The 25,466-nt window shown below is 41.0% G+C and overlaps 1 protein-coding gene across 9 annotated transcripts in view; it reads right to left on the bottom strand.

Annotated features, from left to right (window-relative positions):
* Positions 1-25,466, bottom strand: part of LOC138751586 (RNA-binding motif, single-stranded-interacting protein 3) — a 1,523,265-nt gene that overhangs the window by 94,618 nt on the left and 1,403,181 nt on the right. For all 9 annotated transcript variants that reach the window (XM_069914047.1, XM_069914050.1, XM_069914051.1 and 6 more), the window contains 3 exons: positions 23,465-23,511; positions 16,910-17,006; positions 9,780-9,830 (listed from right to left, as the gene is read on the bottom strand). In XM_069914047.1, the coding sequence (XP_069770148.1) occupies positions 9,780-9,830; positions 16,910-17,006; positions 23,465-23,511 (195 nt within the window). The remainder of the gene's footprint in view (positions 1-9,779; positions 9,831-16,909; positions 17,007-23,464; positions 23,512-25,466) is intronic.

Below are 25,466 nucleotides of genomic sequence, written 5' to 3'. Positions count from 1 at the left end.
GTCTTATGAAGGTCCATTTAAAGTACTGCAACAGAATGGCACATCCTCTGTGCTGGACATAGGTGAGAAACCAGAGAAATTCACAATTGATCACCGTAAACCTGCACACCTAAACCTGGACAGCCCTGTAGCAGTGCCACCAGCGTGCAAATGAGGGTGACCACCCAAGCACTGCTGGAAGGCAGAGACAGAGACACCAGCGTTAATGCCTCGAAAACTGGTTCTGGTGGGCGGGGAACCATGTGGCGGCTCGTCTGTGAGGAAATCAAACTAGTTCGGGAAGTCTAGGGCAGCGCGAAGATGTCTCCTTCAGCTATGCATGGCGCGGGGTTGGCCGGGAGCCCAAGATTTTTAAAAGTGCACGTTCCAACAGAAAATTGTTGTTTTCTGTTTGAACTCAACAATGTCTCTTCATTTCACACACAATACATTGACCATGTCCTCTCCAATTTGGAATATTATTTTAGGCATTCAGCACTTTTGTCTCTTATTGCCTACAAGCTTATTTACTTGTTTATAGCAAAGACATCATTGTGTGGTGTGATGGCGAAAGAACATAAAACTGGAAGGCACCAAAATAGCCAAGAAGATCACAGGGGTCTTCCTTTCCTCTACTGACGACATTCACTAGGAACATTGCTTAAAAAGGGTTAAAAGAATTATTGTGGACCCCTTCCATCCATCATACATTAACTTTGGCCTACTACCATCAGGAAAGAGGTACAGGAGCATCAAAGTCAGGACTGCCTGGCTGGGAAATAGACTCTTCCTGCATGCTGAGAGGTTATTGAGCGGTATCCTGAAACCAAGTACATTAGTCCAAAATAGCTTTATATATTTATTTTCTACTATGTATTTATGTATATATGTGATTATTATATGCTGTGTATTAATTATGCACCATGGCCTATAAAAATGCTGATTCATCTGGTTATATATGTAGAGTCAAATAATAAACTTGGACTCTTGTTCTGCAGCTGTATTCCAGTTTGGCAACACTCATGACCAACCTTTTCAATGCTCAGTTAAAATATCGAAGATCTTTCCTTTTCTTATATTCAACACCATGAAGTCCAAAATCCATTTTTTGCATTTATCCTTCTCGAATTTAAGGTACTTTATTGTAGTTGCATTTTTTTTCTTTACCCTTTCAGCTGAAGCAAGTAAGAATTTCAGTGCATTGGTAATAATAAATCATATGATAATAAATGCTTTATCATTATCATTAAGTAGAGCAATACAATAACCTGAGAGTACCTCATGACTATAATTCCAGGCTCTCTTTTAATATCGCCCCTTTCAACCCTGATATGCTTGGGGGAATTAAAGAGAGGGAATTGGCCTACATCTTAGTCTTTGACTGATATACAGAATTTTAGGGAGAAATATGGTAAGGCCATACAGATGGTCAGACCATTACACCAAATTTTCATGAGTGAAGGGTGGCCTCCTGAGAAGCCAAAGCCCAGCTCTGACATTGCAACTTTAGGAGAGGAGGAGGAGGAAGAGAGGGAAGAAAATGGTGATAAATAATAAATACTGATCTTACATAGCCAAAAATCAAACAACTGCAGATGCTGGGAATCTGAAATAGAACATAAAATATTCTTGGTTTCAGGATACCGCTCAATAACCTCTCAGCATGCAGAAATATTCAGTGGATTGAGAGAAATAGAAATAACATGCCAGAATTATAAGTAATTGCTGAAACCCGGACGAAATGAGAATGCTGGATCTGAAGAGCTTGGGAGCAGGTCAATGGGACTTGGCAGAATAATAGTTCACCACAGACAAGATGGATCGAAGGACCTGTTTCCATGCTGTGTTATTTTATTATTCTCTGGCAGGAAGGATCCGTGGAGAGGGGTGCTACCTTAACTACCCTTTCTTCCCACTCTGCTTTTTCTAAAGCCTCTAGTCCATTGTCGTTTTACTGTCACTGAATTCTGAAGAGCTACAGATTTCTGCAGTTTTCTATTTGCTTTTCAATCCCTGCCCAGCCCTGGTTGTTGGATTTACATATTAAACTGTAGACAATACACACAGTCAATTATAATTGAATTTGGAAACCAGCTTCTTGATTTATTAGTGTAATTATTATAACTGCACCAAGGAGGCGCCAGGCCAGCCATAAGATACTGAAATTATATATTAAGTGGGACAGCGATGGAAATTTTAAAAAATATTATTAAATCATAACAGAAGGCTCCCTCCTCCTTTCAAAGGACAGTACTCAGTAAAAAGCAGTTTTGTAAACCTATTTTATTATTACTATGTAAATGAAGAAAAAGCCAGAATTAAAATGAACTATTAATAAATTCAATAAAATTCAGTTAAATTTGCAAATTATTCCAAACTCAAATAAGACAGCTGAATCCATAAACAGTAGCTAAGGACCTACAAAATAAGGAAAAATATGGTAACGTCAGACACAGGACAGCTATTTGTACACATCAAGATCTGACAAATGACAAAGGGACAAGAGATGAATATTGCGCAGGAACAATCTCCTTGCTTTCTCTAATAGAGTGCTACATTTTACATTTGTGTAAAGGAGCAGATCAGATTTAACATTTCATTTAAAAGATGGTATCTCCAAAACTGCATTGCACACTCAGCACTGCACTGAAATGCCTGATAGATTTTCTAATTTGTGTCCAAATTAGGATCATGGGATGAATGTTATCACTGCTGAAGATGGATATTTAGTGTAAAAAAACGATGACAGAGTGCAAAGTTGTTTTGGGACAGAAATAGATCATTTTTTCCACTGAGTCTACTTTGGGTCTGAAGAAAGTAATCCCATTAGTCTGATCTTTTCCTGCAGTTCGTCAAATTACATTCCCAATTACCTACCCAACTTCTTTTTGAAAGCTCTAATTGAGGAAGAAGAAAAACATTCAGAAAAGATCCACAGGGTATTTACTACATTAGAGGAATAAATAAGATTTTTAAAAGCTTAATGATGCTAAATATTTATAGTACTTGATTTGATGGTGTTTGAAAAAATACATAAAATTCAAAAGATGCATTTCACTTATTAACATCTGTATAAGTGACAGAGTTTAAACAAGCAAAAGGCAAAATGAATACATACATTAAGTAATTCCCCATTGTAAGGTAAAACATCATGAGATGGGAATGTGTAAGGAGTTACCCTGCCCTGTACAGGGCTGTGGCGGGATGTAAATGCATCCTTGTACTTACAAGATAAGAGAGACATTGATGGATTGAGAGGCAGGAAGCTAGCAGGGAAAGGATAGCAACAGTTTTAGTCATTGGACAAGTAATGATATGATGATGTTCTAAGCATGTATCCAAGGGTATAAAAAATCACCATTTTGCTGATAACGGCAGAATGCATTCTCCGACTAACTTTGTTAGTCGCAAGTGTTACAATCCGGTAATAAAGAACAAAGAACCCTGATTTCGACTCAGCCTGGTGTTTGTCTCACTCATTCATGAACAAAGCAGACCTAACACCATCTAAACCATAAGCCTGGACCCAGGTTCCCCACCACGTCCACTCTATCCAGGCCTTTCAGTATGAAGATCCAACTGCGCAGGGTAGGTCACGTCTCCAGAATGGAGGACCATCGCCTTCCCAAGATCGTGTTATATGGCGAGCTCTCTACTGGCCACAGAGACAGAGGTGCACCAAAGAAGAGGTACAAGGACTGCCTAAAGAAATCTCTTGGTGCCTGCCACATTGACCACCGCCAGTGGGCTGATATCGCCTCAAACCGTGCATCTTGGCACCTCACAGTTCGACGGGCAGCAACCTCCTTTGAAGAAGACCGCAGAGCCCACCTCAAACCCAACACCCAACCCCAACCAACCCATTTTCCCTTGCAACCGCTGCAACTGTGTCTGCCTGTCCCACATCGGACTTGTCAGCCACAAACGAGCCTGCAGCTGAGGTGGACATTACCCCTCCATAAATCTTCGTCCGCGAAGCCAACCCAAAGAATGTTTCAATGAGATCCTCCTCATTCTTCTGAACTCCAGAGAGTACAGTCTCAGAACCATAAAGTGCTCCTCATATGATAATCATTTCATTCCAGGGATTGTTTTAATCATTTCATTCCAGGGATCATTTGAGTGAGCCTCCTCTAAACATTCCTTTTTGCCAATACATATTTCATTATGTATAAGGAGCCCAAAACTCTCACAATACTCCATGTGTGGTTTGACCAATGACTTATAAAACCTCAAGATTATATTTCTACTTTTATATTCAATCCCTCATGAATTGAATGCTAGCATTGAATTTGGAGAGGACTCCCAAGTCCCACTGCACCTCTCATTTCTGAACTCATTACCTGTTTAGAAAATAGTTTACACTTTTATTCCTTCCACCAAAATGCATGATCACACACTTCCATACACTGCCTTGCAACTGCCATTTCTTTGATAAAGGTTTTGATCAATTCATTAAAATGATGGATGCAGCAATTGAGAAAAATTGAGGTAACCAATGTTTTGGGCCTGAGCTCTTTGTCAGAAATGTTGGCCCAGGCCCAAAATGTTGGTTGCCTTTTACTTCCTCTGGATGTTGTGTGACCTGTTGAGTTTCTCCAATACATCTGTGCATTAAAACTTTATCCGAACCAAACTTGTAAATGTAAAAAAACATCCGAGCACTTTTAATAAAGTCTATGCTGTGGTTAAATTCAGAACCAACAATTAAAAACCTACTTGAGCCAAATTTCTTAATGAAAAGTGTGAAATATCTCTTTGCATGATCTTTTGCTAACTGAATTTATGAGGAGAATTCTCTACATGCCCATTATATTTTGTTTAGCTTCATATAACAGATGTTTTTAAAAATCATGCTTCTTAAAGTGCTCATGTACTGTTAGTTCTTCTGGTGTGCACCCAAAAGTGGAAATAGTTAGCAGATTAACTGTGGCCTTTTCTCATTCCTTCCTGGTGACTTCATAGGATTCAAATGATGATAGCCAAAGCCAGAGGGAAAACTAACAGGACAACTGCTCTGGAAAAAACTTTGCATTCATGAATTTGTTTGTCATCAAATGCACTGTGTAATGGTAGAAATTGCACTAAACTCTATCAACTGGTAATGTCACTGTTGAAAAGATGATTCAAATCTTGTGCAACAGTTTAAACAATACATTTGTTTGACTTGTATTTTATACTTGAGAAGAATGGCCTTAGAGTTCTTTGGTACATAAAAACAGATGTTAATGTGGGGCTTCGATGTTCTAGACGAGTGAGGCCAAGGCAATGTGTGCTGATGCTCAATTACTCATGCAATTGTGCACAAAGGCCTCTCTTTGATACCACTCATATTGTGGAGAGTGGAGATTTCAGAAGGTGTTTATCGAGTCCACCCAGAACTCCATTTGGTGGAGAAAACATTGTTTATGTCTCTTTGGCAGCAGCTCAGGCATTGGGCACTTTAATTACTACTAGTCATCTCTCAGCCTCTTTTGATCCAAGGAACATAGCCCCATTTAGTCTCTCCTTTTAACTTAAGTTGTCCAATCCTGGCAATATCCTTGTCAATCTTTTCTGTACCCTCCCTAGCTTAATCATATCCTTCCTATTCATAGCAACCAGATCTGCATGCAATATTCCAGGTGTGGTATCACCAAGGTCTTGAATAGTTGTAACATGACATCCTAACTTTTCAACTTGATGCACTACGCCATATGCCTTCATCACCACCTTGTCTACGTATATTGCCACTTTCAGGAAACTATGCAATTATGCCCTTCATTTAATGTTCAACAACTCACCATGACACTACCATTCACTATGTACATCTTTCCCTGGTTTGACTTCCCAAAATGCATCACTTTACGTTTGTCCAAGTTAAATTCCATTGCTCTCTTTCCCAATTGATCTATCTCATGCCATAACCTTAAATAATCTTCTTCACTCTCCATTATACCACCTGTTAACTTTCTAATCATGCTACCTAGATTCTCATCCATGTCGCTGATCTATATGTCGAATAGCAGTAGACCGAACATTGATCCCTGTGGCGCACTACTGATCATAGGTCTCCAATCTGAAAAACATCCTTCCACAACCACCCTCTGACTCCAATCCAGGATCTTACATGATCTAATGTTTTGGACTGGCCTACCATATGGGAACTTGTCAAAGACCTTGCTTAAGTCCACGTAGACAATCTCATTCCTCTTGGTCATCTCTTCAACAAACTTAATCAAATTCATAGGACACGTTTATCTGCACACCAAACCAAGAGTTCATCTTTACCTCAGCTGGCAAGGATATTTCAAGTCCATTTTTTGCCCTTAAGATTTCATTCTTAAGTCTATTTCTTCATCCCTTAAGGAATTTGATTAATCCCAGTTGCCTATTCCTGATATTTGCCTCTGTGGCGGCTCACAACAAGGCAGGTGAACCGACCCCAATTGTAAGCCACACGGCGGGGCAGCCAGCCAAAATGGCTCCGTCGGGGGTTTCTCTTCCTTCCAGCATGGGGCTCAGAAACCCGCACTGGGGGACCACGTGACGCCTGGGTGACGTCAGCGCCCTCCAGCCCAGTTCTCAGCCAGGTCCGGGCTGGGAGTATAAGTGCAGCCCAGCAGCCTGCAATAAAGTAGTCTGCTCACTGAGCTCAACCCATCTGGCTGTGTGTGTTATTGTAGGAGCAGTGTAGCTGCTGCTACACCTCCTTAGTTTTGAACAGGCCCTCAACATCCCTCAGCAAGCACAGTTCCCTAATACTGCCTGCCTTGCCATTCCCTCTAACAGGAACTGGTTGACCTTGAACTCTCTGTTCCTCATTTTTTTAATGCCCACGCACTTGTCAGACACCCCCTTAACCTGTTAACAGGCCTTTTCAATCAACCTTTACAACTCCCTGTCTATTGCCATCAAAATAACCCTTTACCCAATTTTGGACTAATTTGTGGACAAGTCCTGCATTATTCAATGCAAAATTTCTTCTTTGAAACAGAATTTTTAAATAGAAATATGGTCACTGGTTCCAAAGTACTCCTAACACAAAAGCAACTTGCTTCCCAGCATACCTAGGAAGTAAGAGGAGGCCGAGTGTAGCCCCTTTCCTGGTAAGGCAATCTGCACATTGCTTGAGGAAACTTTCCTGGCCACAATTAGGACAAGGATCTAACATTGAGAAATAATAGTTGAGAGTTTTCAAAAAGTTTTTTTTAAATGATTTACTTAAAACCCTGGGATATTGCAACAGAATTTCTAAGCCAATGTCTTCAATGGATATAAACGGCCTGTATTATGGTTGCTGTGAATATTTTTCCAACTTGTTCATCTTCAATGTATAGTAGATATTGCTGCTCACATGTAACTTTTCATTAATAATGTTTAACTTGCTTTCTGAACTAAATAGCAAATGCAATTTAATCCTGTGAAATGACGTGGTATAAATTGGCCAGCTCAATAAGGCAACAAAATACCGTACATAATAAATGACCAGACACTGAATGATGTGGGGATCAGAGAATCTGTAGTCTTCATCCACATGTTCTGACAGGAAGCAGATGAGATTAAAAGGCCAAGAGAATGCAACAAAGCCATAGGGGGATAAAAAGTGTACGATGGTTAGGTTAAAATTATATACAATTTTATTTAGACCACAACTTGATTATTATGCACTAATCTTGTTACCAAATCACATGAAAAATTATAGAATATTAGTGAGTTGGCAGATGAGATTCAGAAGAATGTTGTCAAACAAAGAAAACAGTACACCATGGGCATTTTCTTTGGAACAGAGAAGGCTGAGGGGAGACATCATTGAGAGCCTGGAGTAAAGTGGAAGGATCTATTTTCCATAGCAGAGAGGTCATAAACCAGGGGGCATAGATTTAAAGTAATTGGTAGATTGATTAGAAGGGAGTTGATCCTGATAGCTCATAGTCTGAAGAAATTGCAGAGGCAAAACATGTGATCACACTTGAAAAGGTCTTAGATGTGTCCTTCAAAACCTGTGATCTTGTGCTGGAAGATGGGATTAAGCTCGATAACTCTTTCTCAGTTCGAATGCTCAAAATAGGACAATGGGTGATGCTGTTCCATGGTAACTGTTCAGGAGAAGGCAGCCATCAGGAAAATAGACCCACGGGCAGAACTTCTGTGATTCTAATTGTTTCTTATTCTGATGTGATTTTGTTACAGAAGGCTTAATTTCATTTTGCAGACTTTAGTATTTCATTCCAAAGGATTATTTTGTAAGCAATCTATATCATGGACTTTTTCCGAAAGTCACAAAGAATAAAGCTAGTCTATGGTATGAGCAATCTGTGCAATTGCAGCATTGAGAATTGCAGATACTCCAACTAAGAGGAAGAGATACAGAAATGGAAAAAAAAAAGCAGATTCAATTGTCCAGGGCTAGCATTCCATGAGCCAAATCAGCTACACCATGATTGGCCACAAACCAGACATTACATACCTTTAGATTCTCACAGCCAGCCAATGTAACCTGTACTTCTCTATACTTTCAATCTAGCAAAATGTTCCATGTCATCTAATAGGATTGTTATCAAATAAAATCTCAGTCAAGCATCAGAAAATGATTTGAGAAAGGTTATCATCAACTTTGTTAAATGGATAAAGTTTCAAATAATATCTCAGAAGGAAGTCTAGGAAAGAGAGATGGTAAGGATTAATTAAAGAATTCAGACTGAAAATAGCCATTAACCTGCCTCACAAACTTGCTGGGGTCCTCATAATTCTCTCCTCTGTGGTATCCAGTGTTTACCATCAGAACTAAGAAATAGTTAACCACAGGATCATTTCACACTCTCAGGACCACTCTCCAAAATTCTCAACTATCATTTTGGAATTTGACTGCTTTTCCAGGATAGGTGTGGTGCAGCAGAATCCTCATAAATTATTTGGCTTCATGGGATGAGTACAGGGAATAATTGTTGGTCTTGCATTACCCACTGTGCATCTATTTCTGATAGTCGAGGATTAGTATCACCTCTCCAGGCAACTGTCTGAACAGATATGCTTCTGGAAGTAATTCTCCATTCTACCTGTTTGAGTTCCAAAACTATTTGGTGTACTCTGCGTTTTGATTTGCGAATTGACAGTATTTAATACAAAGATGCTGAATTACAACAGAAATATGGCTAGGTCTATCATTTTCCCTAGTTGGAAGGGAACAACAAAAAGAAAATACCACAGAGGCTTACGAGAACAGGGACAGCATCCTGTTATTTTTAACTAGGCTTCTCTGTGAGGTTCAAAACTTTAAATTTCAAACCTTAAACAATGAATTAAAAGAGGGAATTGTGAACTCTAAATGAACTGATCTGGTTAATTAAACAGCCATTCTAATTGTTATTAACATTGTGTCATTTGTGAATTTCAGTATCAGGCATTTAATATGGGAAGATGTTAAGCACTGTAAAATATCTATTTAGCTTCTATTAACTTATACATTTTTTGATAAACTACAACCAGCAAGGAAATGGATGTGCAAGTCTGAAAGACTGCATTATTGGCTTAAATTCAATAACATGTTTTTACAATTGAAAAGTTGCATATAATCGTCCTTGCAAGTCTGAAGGAAACCCATGATGAGTTATGCAGACATGAAGAGTAAATTCGATTAGAAGTTGGTGGGTGAGGGGTGGAGGATCAATGGGTTATTGTAGGAAAGATTAGCAATAAATACAACTACTGGGTTCATACATCCACTCATTGGCCATCCACACCACACACAATAGTTGAAGGCTTCTTGGTAAAACTCAAAGAATACATTAAAGTTGTGAAAGTTCTTTGGTATAACTTACTGCTGGTTGCATAACATATGGTTGATGAGGCATCCATGATGTACTCTGAACCTGTGTGAAAAATATACCTGATTAGCAAAAATAAGTCCACAGCTTCAATAACTGTAGGAAATTAATATATTTTAACTTGCCATCAAGGATTGTGCAAACTTTTCAGTAGCTCAGGAATCTAGTTCTTCAAAAATTGAGAAATTTTGAAGTGTACATACAAATATAGATAGTAGATATAGGGATAATGTCATACTTAAGTGTTGGGAGGAGGGTAGTTCGATTTTGGTTAGGAGGAAGGGTAATAGCAAGGTTCTCCAGTGGACATCCCCCTGAAGAATAAGTATGCCGCTTTGGCTACTGTTCAGGGGGTCAACATACTAGGGATGAGTTGTAGTGATCAGGTCTCTGGCACATAGTCTGGTCCTATGACTAAGAAAGGAGGGGATAAGAGGAAGCTCGGGATTGTGATAGGGGATTCTCTAGTTAGAGGTACAGATAGAGGGTTCTGTGGAGGAGATCGGATATCTCGTATGGTATGTTGCCTCCCTGGTGCAAGGATATGGGATGTAACAGATTGAGTCCATGGTATACTGAGAGGGAAGGGAGAACAGCCAGATGGTGTGGTCCATGTGGGGACCAATGACATGTGGACGAAGGGTGTGGGGGTCATGCAGGGTTAGTTTAATGAGCTAAGTTAAAGGAAGGACCTCCGGGATAGCAATATCAGGATTGCTACCAGTGCCTCATGCAGGTGAGGTAAGAAATAGAAAGATAGTGCAGCTAAACACATGGTTGAGAACATGGTTTAGGAGGGAGGGCTTTAGATTTGTAGATAAATGGGCAACATTCCAGGGAAGGTGGAAACTGTTCCTGCAGGATGGTTTACATCTTAACTGGAAAGAGACAAATATTCTTGCTGGTAGGTTTGCTAGTGTGGCTCCGATGGGTTTAAACTAGATGTGAAGGGGGAGGGGAAACAGAGTGAAAGAATAGATGGAGGGGAGAAGGATGAAATTGAAGACAGAGAAGTTTTAAGCATCATTAGAGCAATCCACAGAGAGCAAGGAGGTTGTCTTAAATGTATTTAATTCAATGCTAGGAACATTGTGAGAAAAGTAGATGAGCTTAGAATAAAGATAGATATTTGGAATTATGATATAGTAGCTATTAGTAAAACATGGCTGCAGGAGGGGTATGAATGACAACTAAACATAACCAGGATTTTGTTGCTTCTGATGTGATAGAATAGGGTGAACAAGAGGGGGAGGCATTGCATTGATTGTTAGGGAGAGTATTACAGCGGTACTTTGGAAGGTTAGACGAGAGGTCTTTTCTGGAGAAGCACTATGGGTGGAATTAAGGAGTAGGAAATAAATGGTAACACTTATGGGGGTGTATTATAGACCACCTCATGTGGAGAGGGAAATGGAGGAACAAATTTGTAAGGAAATAGCAGATATTTGTAGTAAACACTGGGTTATGATTGTGGGAAATTTTAACTTTTCACATTTTGACTGGGACATCCATTCTGTAAATGGGCTGGATGGTTTGGAGTTTGTTAAAATGCATTCAGGATAGTTTTCTACATCAATATATAGAGGTACCAACTAGGGAAGGGGCAGTGTCGGATCTGCTATTAGGAAATGAGATAGATCAGGTGAAGGAGGTATGTGTTGGGGAGCACTTTGGGTCCAGTGATTACAATACTATTGGTTTCAAAATAACTAAGGAGAAAGATAGGTCTGGAACCAGGATTGAGATTTTTGATTGGAGAAAGGCCAATTTTGAGGAGATGAGAATGGATTTGAAAGGTATGGACTGGGATAAGTTGTTTTACAGGAAGGATGTAGAAGGAAATGGAGGGCATTCAAAGATGAAATTTTAAGGGTACAGAGACAATAGATTCCTATTAGGATGAAAGGAAAGGTTAAAAGTTTTGTGGAGCCTTGGTTTTCAAGGGTTATTGGAAATATGGTTCAGAAAAAGAGAGAGGTGTACAAAAAGTATAGACAGCATGAAGTAAATGAGGTGCTAGAGGAATATTAAGAATATAAAAGGAATCTTAAGAAAGAAATTAGAAAGGCTAAGAGGAGATATGAGATTGGTTTGCCAAGTAAAGTGAAAATAAATCCAATGGGTTTCTACAGATATATTAGGAGCAAAAGGATAGTGAAGGATAAAATTGGTCCCCTAGAGGATGAGAGTTGATGGCTCTGCATGGAGCCAAAAGAGATGGGGGAGAATTTGAACAGTATTTTTTCTTCAGTATTTACTAAGGAGATTAATATTGATCTAGTAAAGTAAGGGAAAGAAGTAGGGAAATTATAGAAATGATGATAATTTTAAAAAATGAACTACTGGCACTTTTAAAGAAAATAAAGGTGGATAAGTCTCCAGGTCCTAACAAGATATTCCCTAGGACATTGAGGGAGGTTAGTGTAGAAATAGTAGGGGCCTTGACAAAGATATTTAAAATGTGATTAGTAATGGAAATGGTGCCGGAGGATTGGTTAGCTCATGTAGTTCCATTGTTTACAAAAAGTGCTAGGAGTAAATCTAGCAATTATAGACCTGTAAGTTTGATGTCAGTGGTGGACAAGTTAATGGAAAGTATTCTTAAAGATGGTATATATAAATGTTTGGATAGACAGGGTTTGATTAAACAGTCAACATGGATTTGTGAGGGGAAGATCATGTTTGACATTGAATTTTTTGAGGAGGTTACTAGGAAAGTTCATGATGGTAAGGTAGTGTATGTTGTATATATGGACTTTAATTAGGCCTTTTATAAGGTTCCTCGGAGAAGGTTAGTTAGGAGGGTTCAATCATTAGGTATTAACATTGAAGTTGTAAAATGGATTCAACAATGGTTGACTGGGAGATGCCAGACAGTAGTGGTATACCTGTCAGATTTGAAGCTGGTGACTAGTGGTGTTCAGTAGTGCGTCCATTACTATTTGTCATGCACATCAATCATCTGGATGATGGGGTGGTAAGTTGGATTCATAAGCATGAAGATGATACTAAGACGGGTGGAGCTTGTAGAGGGATTTAGGCCAGTTAGAAGAGTGGGCTGAAAAATGGCAGATAGAGTTGAATGCAAGTAAATGTGATGTGCTACATTTTGGTAGGGCTAATCAAAATAGGACATCCATGGTGAATTGCAGGGCATTGAATAGTGAAGTAGAACAGAGAGATCTAGGAATAATGGTACATAGTTCCCTGAAGATGAAGTCACATGTGGATAGGGTGGTGAAGAAAGCTTATGGTATGTTGGCCTTTATAAATCAGAACATTGAGTATAGGAGCTGGGATGTTATGTTAAAATTGTACAAGGCATTGGTGAGGCCAAACTTGGAGTCACCAAACTTGGGTCACCAAAGGAAAGGAAAGTTATCAACAAATTGGAGAGAGTGCAAAGAAGATTTATTAGAATGTTGCTGGGGCTATAAGGTCTAAATTATAGGGAAAGGTTAAATAAGTTAGGTCTTTATTCTTTGGAGTATAGAAAGTTGAGAGGGGATTTGACTGAGGTATTTAAAATTATTAGGGGTATAGATAGAGTTGATCTGGAGAGGCTTTTTCCTTAGAAAGAGGGAGATACAAGCAAGAGGACAGGAGTTTAGAGGAAACATAAGGGGTGACTTCTTTATTCAGAGAGTGGTGGGTGTGTGGAATGAGGTTCCAGACAAAGTGGTGGAGGTAGGCTCGATATTAGCATTTAAGGAGAAGTTGGATATGTATATGGATGGGAAAGGAATGGAGGGTTATGAGTTGAGTGTAGGTCAGAGGGGTTAGGTGGGAGAAAGTGTTCGGCATGGACTAGAAGGGCGAAATTGGCCTGTTTCTATGCTGTAATTGTTATATATGGTTATATATTGATGTCATTGTCAGATTAACAAATGGACTCCAAAACTTGCACTTTCTTTATATTACAGATTTGTAGCAAGATAAACCGCAGCAACCCTCTAACTGGCAGTGTTAATGTGAGAAAGGTTCCTTGAGTACAGCTTTCTGAATTGCTCTACTTTATAGTCAAAAACATCCCACGTTATTTATACTTCCAGTTAAAATGCTACAGAGGAACAATGCAAGTAGTACCAGATCGTAAACTTTCCATCTTACATCAAAAAACAGGATTGAAATTGCTAAGTTTATTTCAGATATAACTATCATGAAGAGACATTCAATCAGAGTTTGCATGCATCTAAGTCCACATCAAAAAGGTGAACCTAAACTAAAATGTACATTGCAAATCCACATTATAAATGTTACTGGAAACAATTATTCCAACTAAAAGTACATAAAACAGGTGATCACTTGATGTTGTCAACTGATAAGTGCTGATGTTGCAGCAGAAAGGGATACTGACACTTCAAGGCGATGAAGTAATAGAAAATAAAAGAATGGCTCAAACATATAGTGAACCTTTAAAAATTTAATTCTGTGTGACATTGAGGTGGTGCTGTTTGAATCATGAACATGGAAGGGCAAAATTGGTGTGAGAGAGACAGGGCAGCAAATGCTGGGAAGGAGAATTTTAAAAATAAATGGCTGAATTGTACGTAAATATTAAAATAATGTGCCTCAAAAAGTGTCGATCAGACTACCTCATATATGGATGTAAAAACAAAAACAGTGAAGAAAAAGCAAATGTGGAAAATTAGTTTAAATTAAATTGCAAGAATTGGGTGAAGAAATAAAGGAAAATACTTGTAAATGATAAATTTTGAATGGCTAAAGAATAATCAACATATTGGAATCAACTTTCAAATAGAACTTTAGGGGCAGAATCTCTGGAATCCCCTCAACATAAATGAGTATTAGTGACACCGCAGATGACTTAGAACCTTTTAGGCTGTTCAAATTATTCAAATGGCTTATAGATTCTGTGATAATGGGCTGATCTTTTAAAACTGAGCTGAGTAGATACAGTGTTTCTTCTCTCAGGGGTAATGAATCTGTGGAATTATCCACCCTCAAAAGTGGTGCAAACTAGATCATAAGCTATATTTCAGGAGGAAATAGATCAATATTTGTGTGATTGATGAATTGAGGGTTATGGGGAAGCTAGCACAGAGCTGAGGCCAACAAAGTTCAGAATGATCATACAGAATGGCAGGGCAGGCTTAAGGTACGTGGCGACCTTCTCCTCTTCCTCGTTCCTTATGTTGAGATCTTGAGTTTATATTAAAATAGTTCCCAACTTAGAGTTTTGCACATAACCTTAACATAGTGTCTTGGGAAATGTTTCTGTTGTAAGTTCATAGACTTGAATTATTAACTGCGCTCTACAAACTGTGACTTGCTATCATTAAGTGTGACCAGATACAAATGTTGTCTTCTCGATTATGAGCTCTGGGTGTTCCTCAGAAGAAACTTCCCATACTCTTTATCCAAGATCTCACATTCTTTTCTATTTTTGGATAGGAATCTACCAAGATTGAACCATGTCAAGTCATGAGTGGAGGAAGAGGGGTTGCGAAGAAATTAAATTGTTTATTTTATAACCAAGACTATGAACTCAAATATCCATTTCAAAATAAGTTATTGAATATTTCGTAAACATATGCTTGGTACTCATCTAATAGTCTTTGCTTTGCTTCGCTTTAGTAAGACCGAATAATGAATTCTTACAATTAAAGTCCCTTGTTCTATTGACATATTGTTTTAATGGAGGCAGTTTTCATTTAACAGCACATCGGAGACAACCTTTGCCCACTGTCATCAATATAATAATATTGCATATGATACAAAATTGAATGATGTGTCTGAGTCAATTATCCATACTGACTTGTCTCTTCCATTTGGCTTTCAAAATTAATATACAGAAATATCATTTGCATCTAGGAATAAATATGTGCAAGGTTTTTTTTCCCCAATTTCAGTCTTTTTTACAGAGGATTGGTGGACACCTAGAGGAAATGGTAAAAAATGCTGTTCACTCCCTGAGTTCATTGGTACTCATGCAAGAATTTTGAAGATTGAGAGATTGAAAACCTTTCTCAGAAATTGCCAGGATCAGTATTAGATTGCGGGTGTAATTTTTCTCTCGTCTTACCAATTCTCACATTGCAATTCCAGCATTTAATCAGGTTGAGTTTCTATTAATGCAGGACTACAAATTGTATGCAAGTAAACTGCTGCATCATATTATGTGTTAAAATGGGTGCATTAGAGAGGCTGGGTCAAGATTCCATTGTCTCACATTATATTGGTTCATTCCCAAAGAGCTAAGGCACCAGAAATGAAATAAGTTTTATGCATTTCTGATCTTAGGATATTTCTATTTGAACAACTTATTATTGTTCTTTCCAGAAAGAAAAAGATATTCTTTTTCATGACACAAAGGAAATTTATTCAAATGTGTCAAGCTCATTTTTCTTCTTCCCTTTGTTCCACTTGCCATTTTGCATCAACTAAATTGTGTTCCTAGTGACAGGGGCACGACTGATGCTACTGAAAATGCAGTAGTTTCAGTGGAAAAAAAATACTACTTATGATCATAAATATTGGTCTGGATGTGTGAAGCTTTAATGATCCATTAAAACAACAGCTTGATATGAGGATGGAATTCATACAAGACATTTGTAAGCTCTCACTCTAACAGAAATCTGAAATATGGTTCATGATGAAGATAATTAGGAGCTGGAACATTAAAACTCAAAGTTCAGACATGTTGCCCCCTTGACATCACTTTAAGATGCTCTTGTCTTTAATATTTCATTAGGTGTCTCTACAAGTATATTATTTAGCAAGTAATGCTGAAATACTCTATTTTTTCAATCCCTAGTAAGTTAAAAAGAATGAGTTTATTAACTTGGAAACTAAAAGTGCAAAAATGATTATTGTATTGAGAAGAGTATGGGAAGAGATTACAAAATAATTGATTTGTGGGTTATTGAAACTGCACTTCACAATGACAACTGTGACTTGCATACAGGAGAACTTATATAATGGTTTTGGTTATCTCAGCTCCAACATAATTAAACATACTCAACTTCTCTCAAGCTGTTTAAATAAAACTGCAGCATTTACATCTAATTTGCAAGCATCAAAAAGCTTCTGGAGATAAAAAAAAATACAAAACTTAGAAGTAATTTACGTCCAATAAAATTATGGTGAAAAATTTTTCCTACCTGATATGTTGATACAGGAGAAGCAGCAATGAACGGTGTGATTGATGTCTGTGCAATCATACGATTTGTTGCGATACTGTATGGTGAAGAATAAAAACTGTGGGAAGGAAGCATAATATTAGAATATGAAAAAACTCTAGGCTAGAACTGCACCTGGTATTTCCCTTCTGGCTTGTGCAATCTGCTGAATTTCTGATTCAGAAGGAACATGCTTACAATTACACAGGTCAAAGTTTGGACAATTCGGACTTCTCACAACTAAAAATGATACACGATTGCCGTGTTCATGTCAGCTCGGGTTCTCGCCAATATATGTGGCGTATCATATTACAATATAATATTAGTTCCTCAACATGATTATCCAACTGCACGAAAACCAACAAGGTCGGGTCAGATACAGCAATGAGCTCTCTGAACCCTTCTCCATTAACAATGGCGTGAAGCAAGGCTGTGTTCTCGCACCAACCCTCTTTTCAATCTTCTTCAGCATGATGCTGAACCAAGCCATGAAAGACCCCAACAATGAAGACGCTGTTTACATCCGGTACCGCACGGATGGCAGTCTCTTCAATCTGAGGCGCCTGCAAGCTCACACCAAGACACAAGAGAAACTTGTCCGTGAACTACTCTTTGCAGATGATGCCGCTTTAGTTGCCCATTCAGAGCCAGCTCTTCAGCGCTTGACGTCCTGCTTTGCGGAAACTGCCAAAATGTTTGGCCTGGAAGTCAGCCTGAAGAAAACTGAGGTCCTCCATCAGCCAGCTCCCCACCATGACTACCAGCCCCCCCACATCTCCATCGGGCACACAAAACTCAAAACGGTCAACCAGTTTACCTATCTCGGCTGCACCATTTCATCAGATGCAAGGATCGACAATGAGATAGACAACAGACTCGCCAAGGCAAATAGCGCCTTTGGAAGACTACACAAAAGAGTCTGGAAAAACAACCAACTGAAAAACCTCACAAAGATAAGCGTATACAGAGCCGTTGTCATACCCACACTCCTGTTCGGCTCCGAATCATGGGTCCTCTACCGGCACCACCTACGGCTCCTAGAACGCTTCCACCAGCGTTGTCTCCGCTCCATCCTCAACATCCATTGGAGCGCTCACACCCCTAACGTCGAGGTACTCGAGATGGCAGAGGTCGACAGCATCGAGTCCACGCTGCTGAAGATCCAGCTGCGCTGGATGGGTCACGTCTCCAGAATGGAGGACCATCGCCTTCCCAAGATCGTATTATATGGCGAGCTCTCCACTGGCCACCGTGACAGAGGTGCACCAAAGAAAAGGTACAAGGACTGCCTAAAGAAATCTCTTGGTGCCTGCCACATTGACCACCGCCAGTGGGCTGATAACGCCTCAAACCGTGCATCTTGGCGCCTCACAGTTTGGCGGGCAGCAGCCTCCTTTGAAGAAGACCGCAGAGCCCACCTCACTGACAAAAGGCAAAGGAGGAAAAACCCAACACCCAACCCCAACCAACCAATTTTCCCTTGCAACCGCTGCAATCGTGTCTGCCTGTCCCGCATCGGACTGGTCAGCCACAAACGAGCCTGCAGCTGACGTGGACTTTTTACCCCCTCCATAAATCTTCGTCCGCGAAGCCAAGCCAAAGAAAAAAAAATAATATTAGTGTGCTGTATGGAAATGCACTTTTATGGTTTTGTAAGCAACGTCATCAATGTACTGATGACCTTCAGACATGAGTTCAAATCCCACCATTTGGAAATTTAAATTCAGTTAATTAAATAAACAAAAGTAAAATGCTGGACAGACAGGTAAATTGAAGACTCCAGAATCACCACCTCCGAACTGCCCTTTATAATTGAATATCAATCATACTTTTAAGGAACCAGTTTGGATGTTGTGAAAACAAATTAAAAAAAAGCTGTTACTTGCAAAAATTTGAAACTATCTGTAATAGTGGAAAATAATCTTAAAATGGATTTTCCACATTAATGATGTGCTCCCAAAGCTGATCTAGTCATGTGAAAATCAATTTTTGTATCAATACTTTCCATATAGACTTTTACTCTATTCATTTTGATATCACTGAAAGCATTCTGAACTAACAAACACACAAGAAAAAAGAGGAATTATTACTGCAGTACAATTAAAAATTGTAATTTTAATTCCTAAAGACAAATAATGCATTTTTTCTGAAATTACCATATTTGAGTAAATATTGAGGTGAATTAAAACATGAAATTCTGCCAACTAAAGCTCTGAATAAAGAAATCTTTTTGTATGCAAGCATGTGTTAGAGAAATTTGTTTCATAATGGATATGTTGTAGCGGTAGCTACACGGCTAACTGAAGGATCGCACAACCAGACGGGTTGAGTTCAGTGAGCAAAAACTGATTTATTGCAGGTTGCCTGGCTGGTCTTATACTCCCATGGCTGGGGGGCCCCGGCGTCACCGGGGCATCTTGTGGGTCCTCAAGCGTGGGCTTCTGAGCCCGGTGCCGAGGTCGGGAGGAAACCCCCGACGGTACCATTTTGGCCGGTTGCCCCGCCATGTGCATGACAAGCAGGGCCGGTTCGCCTTCCTCATGGCGTACCATCACATAGCTCCCCCCAGAACTGGCGCCAATGTCCTTTTTTTTACCAGGTAGCCTTGCTTCTTGGGTTAGGCCACAATTACTGGTTCGGTGAGGTCGAGGTGGGCTGGCTTTAACCTGTCCACCGTAAACAGTTCCCTCTTACCACCAATGTCCAGTGTGAAAGTGGATCCTGAACGCTGGATGACTTTGTACGGCCCTTTGTATGGTCTTTGTAGAGGTGCTGTGGATGGATCCCGCCTGATAAAAAAGTACTCTGTGGAGTACAGTTCGTTGGGGATATAAGAGACCCATGTGACATGTCTGGGTGGCGGTGGGGGTGTGAAGATGTACAACTGGGCCTGTAGGCAGGGAAGTAGACCGTGTGGTGACTGCTGGGGGTTGTGAGATACATTGATGTACTCACCAGGTAGGGCCAGCTCGGCTGATGAACCCTGTAGGTCTTCTTTGGATGTTAAGCGGATGCCCAGGAGCACCCAAGGCAGCTCGTCCACCCGCTTTCCCCGCCTTGTGCCGAATGTCGGTGTTGATCTCTAACACGAAGGAGAGGTGACGCTGTTGGCGGGCCGACCAGACACCTCTTGCCATAGCGAGTGCCTGAGTGAGGGGTTGTGGTCAGTAAACATGGTGGAAGGCCTCCCCTTCAAGAAATAGTGGAAATGACGCACCGCCAGGTACATGCCCAGCAACTCACGATCGAAAGCGCTATACTTGCACTCTGGCGAGTTCAGAAGTCAGCTAAAGAATGCCAGTGGTTTCTACTGTCCATTCACCTGCTGCTCTAGGACGGCGCCGATGGCTGTGGCAGAGGCATTGATGGAGAGCACCATATGCAGGTTGGTGTGTGGGTGGATGAGCAGGGTAGCCTTCGTGAGGGCATCTTTCGTGGTTTGGAATGCCTTGCTGGCCTCTGGAGTCCAGGTGAGTGTCTTGTCTTTGGCCATGATGAGGGCGAAGAGCAGGTGCATGATGCACGCAGCCCCTGGAATGAAACAGTTATAGAAATTGACCATACCCGCAAACTCCTGTAGCCCCTTGAGGTTGTCCGGGCGTGGGAACTCCCTGATTGCAGCAACCTTCTTAGTGGCAGATGTGGCTACTTTGGCCGTGATGGTATGGCCCAGGAACTGCATGGACTCTTTCCCGAACTGGCACTTGGCCAGATTGATCGTTAGGCTGAAGTCGGCCAGTCGGGAGAAGAGGGTGCGCAGGTGAGACTTGTGTTGTGCCCGGTCTCTGCTGGCGACAAGGATGTCATCTAGGTAAATGAATATGAAATTCAAAACCCTGCCCACTGTGTCCATAAGGCACTGGAAGGTCTGGGCGGCATTCTTGAGCCCGAACGGCATGTGTAGGAACTCGAACAAGCTGAAGGGGGTGATAATGGCTGTTTTGGGTATGTCCTCAGGGTGCACCAGGTCGACCTGGAGATTTGGAGATACCCATGCACCAGGTTGACCTTGGAGAATACCCTCGTGCCATGCAGATTGGCCATAAAGTCCTGGATGTTAGGGATCGGGTAACAGTCAGGTACTGTTACGTCATTAAGCCGTTGATAATCTCTGCAGGGGTGCCAGCTGCCAGAGGTTTTCGGGACCAGGTGGAGTGGTGAGGCTCAAGGACTGTCAGAGGGTTGAATGATCCCAAGCTCCTGCAGATGCAAGAACTCTTCCTTTGCTGTCTGGATCTTATCCGGCAGGAGCTGGCGTGCCTTGGGGTGGACCGGTGGGCCTTGGGTGGGGATGTAATGAAACACCCTGTGGCGTGGTGAGATGGCGGAGAACTTTGGCTTGAGGAGGGATGGGAACTCGTCCAGAATACGCTGAAACTCATCTTTGGGCGTGCTGACCGTGGCCATCTGCGGCTGCTCTGTGCGGGAGGCGTTGAGGTGAATGGATTGGAAGGTACGGGCATCTACCAGTCGCCTACCTTGAATGCCGACCATGAGTCCGTGGGCGAGGAGGAAGTTGACACCCAGGATGGCAGTTGGAAGGGATGAAATGATGAACCTCCACGAGAACTTCTGCTGGCCAATCTGGAAGTGAACGGTCTTGTCTCCATACGTTCGGATCTCCGTCAAATTTGCTGCACGGAGGAGAGGTCCTCGAGGTCGGTTCCAGGACTCGATGGCTGTGGCCGGGATGACGCTGATCTGGGCCCCGGTGTAAATGAGGAAGCGTCGGCCGCTGACTGAATCCTGCAGGTAGAGAAGGCTGTGTTCTTGGCCAGCCGCCACAGCCATGAACAGCGGCTGTTTCCCTGGAACGAGCAGGGCTGATGACATTTCTGAGCCTTGGCTCCCCAGCACTGGTGCAAGAAGCAGAGGCCTGAAGTGGATGACTTGCTTCTGGCTATGCTCTTTCAGGCCCCTGCAAGGGCCGGGTGTTTCACCGCAGTGCTAGAGGAAGGCTTGGTGTGGTCATGCCTGTGACTCGTAACCTGTTGGACTGTTGAGCCCTCCAGGAATCATTCGAGCCATAGATCCTGAGCCTTTTGCGCATCCTTCCTAGGGTCGACAAAGCTCTCCTGGATGTCTTCAGGCAGATGGTTGAGGAAGATGTGCTTGAAGAGTGGGCAGTTGGTGTGATCACCCATGAGCGCGAGCATCTCGTCCATCAACTCGATTGGAGTTCTGTCCCCCAAGGCATCGAGGCGCGGCATCCGAGTGGCACACTGACACCTGGAGAGGCTGAGGGAACCGGTGAGCACCTGCTTGATGATCCCATGCTTATCTTCCGTGGGTAGGTGTTGAACGAGGTGCAGCACTCATTTGGCGGTGGCCTGATCCAGGGCGGCGACCACATGGTAAAACTTGGTTGAATCCGATGAAATCTGGCGGAGGTGAAACTGAGCATCTGTGTAGCTGAACCAGGTCTCCGGCTCCTGAACCCAGAAATCAGGAAGCTTGATGGCTATAGCATTGATCGAAGGGTTGTTCATGTTAGGTTCAAAGACATTTGAACCTGTTGGGGTCACTAATTTTAGCGGTGGCTACACTGCTAACTGAAGGATTGCACAACCAGACGGGTTGAGTTCAGTGAGCAAAACTGATTTATTGCAGGCTGCCTGGTTGGTCTTATACTCCCAGTCCGGACCTGGCTGAGAACCACGCTGGGGAGCCCCGATGTCACTGGGGTGTCACGTGGGTCCCCAAGTGCAGGCTTCTGAGCCCAGTGCCGAGGAAACCTATGATGGCACCATTTTGGCCGGCTGCCCCGTCACGTGCGTGACAAGCGGGGCCGGTTCACCTGCCTAATGGTGTATTGCCACAATGTGCCAATGTGCCAATATTAGAAATCTTTTCAAAACTTTTTCTTCCACAGGAGAGTTAAAGTATATATTGTAGCGGCTACTACGGTAGAGCTACTGAAATAATACAAAAACACACACCAGACTAGTCAACTAAAGACTGATTTATTCAGGGTTTAAAGGCTTCTTTTATATACTGCATGTCCCGGGTTCCATGGGACAAGGTGGGATGTCATTATGAGATTGTTGCCAATCCACGGGACCGGTAGGTTTAAATCTAGCCTTGTAAGTGTCCCGTGTCTTCTGGCGGGAGACTCAATGTGACATTCCTCGGCACTCGATATCTCTCGCGTGCGGTCCATTAGGTGAGTAAGCAGTGTCCGCAGAACCACACCTGCGACAGTTCGCGTTACCGCGCTATGCACCTGTCCGGCCTGCTACACGGCCACTACATCATTAAAGTAAAAAGAATGACGATGATTCTTAAAACTGGGGTCTTTTTGCTTGACTTATTAAGAGGCCCAGTATTTGTATAACTGCATTATTTGTTGATGTTTGTGTATTTTAGTACTCTTAATGTAAGCAGCTGTCAACATTCTCAATGCTTTAATGTCAGTATGCAGCTCTGTATATATATTTGGAACTGCATTAAGAGCAGAGCTGATTAGCGGAGGTCCTTCTAACATGCCAATAAATTTAAATATAAACAAGCACACACCACACCTTAAGAAGTACTCACCCATTTTGCATTGCAGCGGTGGGATCATAGGTTAAAGCCATTCCAGTCTAAATAAAAGAAACATTCATAATTTTAGTCCATTAACAAACTAATTGTTGTTACTTACCTTAAATATTTGGATTTGAAATTTAGCAAAACTATTTCCAGCTCTTTGGCTCCATTGGCTTGAAAAGCCGATCTAATTTTAGAAATGAATTCTATGTATTTTTCAGAGCAAGTAACTGATAGTTAATTTCTACCCATACCAAGAAAGAAATGCTGCATTAAAGCCCCTTCACTTGGAGATGCCCAGCAATGGTTCTGTAGATTTGTCTTTAAAACAATGTCTCTTGTTGGGAAACTGCCTGCATGAAAAAATATATTTTGAGAGAGAGAGAGAAATAGAGAAATATGCATTATTTCTGCTCGGGCATTCAACAAACATGATAATATCTTTTAGTAAGATTTGCATTGAGTCATGCTGGCATGTATGGTGAAACGCAGCCCCATTAAAATGGTGAGGTTCAAGGGGAAATGTTGAGCTTTCTAACATTCCTAACACAAGGACGTGAGTTGTGGTGTTTGAAGGCTGTTAACTTCAACTCCAGGATATTGGTGCAAGCATTCCTCAATAGTTTCCTGAACCTAACCACATTCTATCATAAAATCATTACAGTCCATGCTGACAAGAGTAATAAGATGAAAAACTGTGACATTGCACAAGGAAATTTTCAGTGAGAAAGATGATTCCAATTAAAGAAATATTGTATATCAATTGCCTAAAACAAACATTAAAAAACAACCTTCAAAGAAATGATCAAAATGTGTGAAAATTGAATGCTGGAGACTCGAAATCAGTCAAGTTATATTGACATATTATCAACGATGAATTCATCTGGTTCAGATAGTTCTGATATCAGAACTATTTGTCAATAGTTAACAAAGGATGAGAACCAGACTATTGACTGTACAGAGAGACAAGATGTCAGGCAATCGCCACATAGTCCTTTAAAGATTGCATTAAATTTATTTTATTCATTCTTTTAAAATGTCAAGCTTATCTAGACTAGTATGATGCCCATGCCTATAGTCTCCTGAGTACATTAACCATTTATTAATTTGACAGTGGATATCATGCATTTCATATATATTTTTATAAGGAAAATATTGCTATTTGAAGAACAGAATCATTTGAAAAATCATAAGATAACATAAACATGAATCCTTCATTCAAATTCCTCATAACTGCAACTTCATTATTGATAGGATAATGGAATCACCGTCAATTATCACAAAAGGCTGAAGATGTGAAATTGTTCAACTTTTATTAACTATAGACAGGAATGGCTGTCAACCTCATTGACTGATCAAGGCAGAGTTGAATAGGGAGCATGCAAAGGATCGGTCTTGGGAGGCGTGTCCAGCCAGCAACAGGCAATCATTGCATAACAGTGGTTTACCGCAATAACATTCTGCAATTTACTTTCACTGCAAAAAGTGCAGTGACCCAAGAAGGTGGCCCACAAAAATACCTTCTCAAGGTCAACTACAGTTGGGAAATAAATCACAATCTTGCCAAAGATGTGTAATATAACATGAAAAAGGAAATTAATAAACAGTAATATTTTGTGAAAATTACTTATTTTAGTACATCAACCTAATTCTTAGGATGATTGGTCTTATGGTTCCAAGGTTTTGATTATGTGCTTTAAATGTGTGTGCAAACGTTACTTCTGTTCATGACAGAGAAAATCTTTTGTGTGGAAATATACAGATGTCTGCATGCAATGTAAAGGAATTCTATCTTGAAAGTTGTGTGTGGTAAACCACTGTCTGTATATTTATCTATCGGGGCACGGCCATTGGCTGACTGTACCTGTGGCTCCACCCACAGACTCCTTTATAAAGGTAACTGTTCGACAGCCCCTCCCCAGTTCAGGACACTCGACCAGCATGGACGTGCCTCATTCTACTGTGAATAAAAGCTGTTTTATTCAGTTTTGCATAACTTCCAGTCTTTTGG

The sequence above is a fragment of the Narcine bancroftii genome, chromosome 1 (genome assembly GCF_036971445.1).
Source record: "Narcine bancroftii isolate sNarBan1 chromosome 1, sNarBan1.hap1, whole genome shotgun sequence".
NCBI classification, from domain to species: domain Eukaryota; kingdom Metazoa; phylum Chordata; class Chondrichthyes; order Torpediniformes; family Narcinidae; genus Narcine; species Narcine bancroftii.
This window is presented reverse-complemented; position numbering and strand designations above follow the sequence as displayed.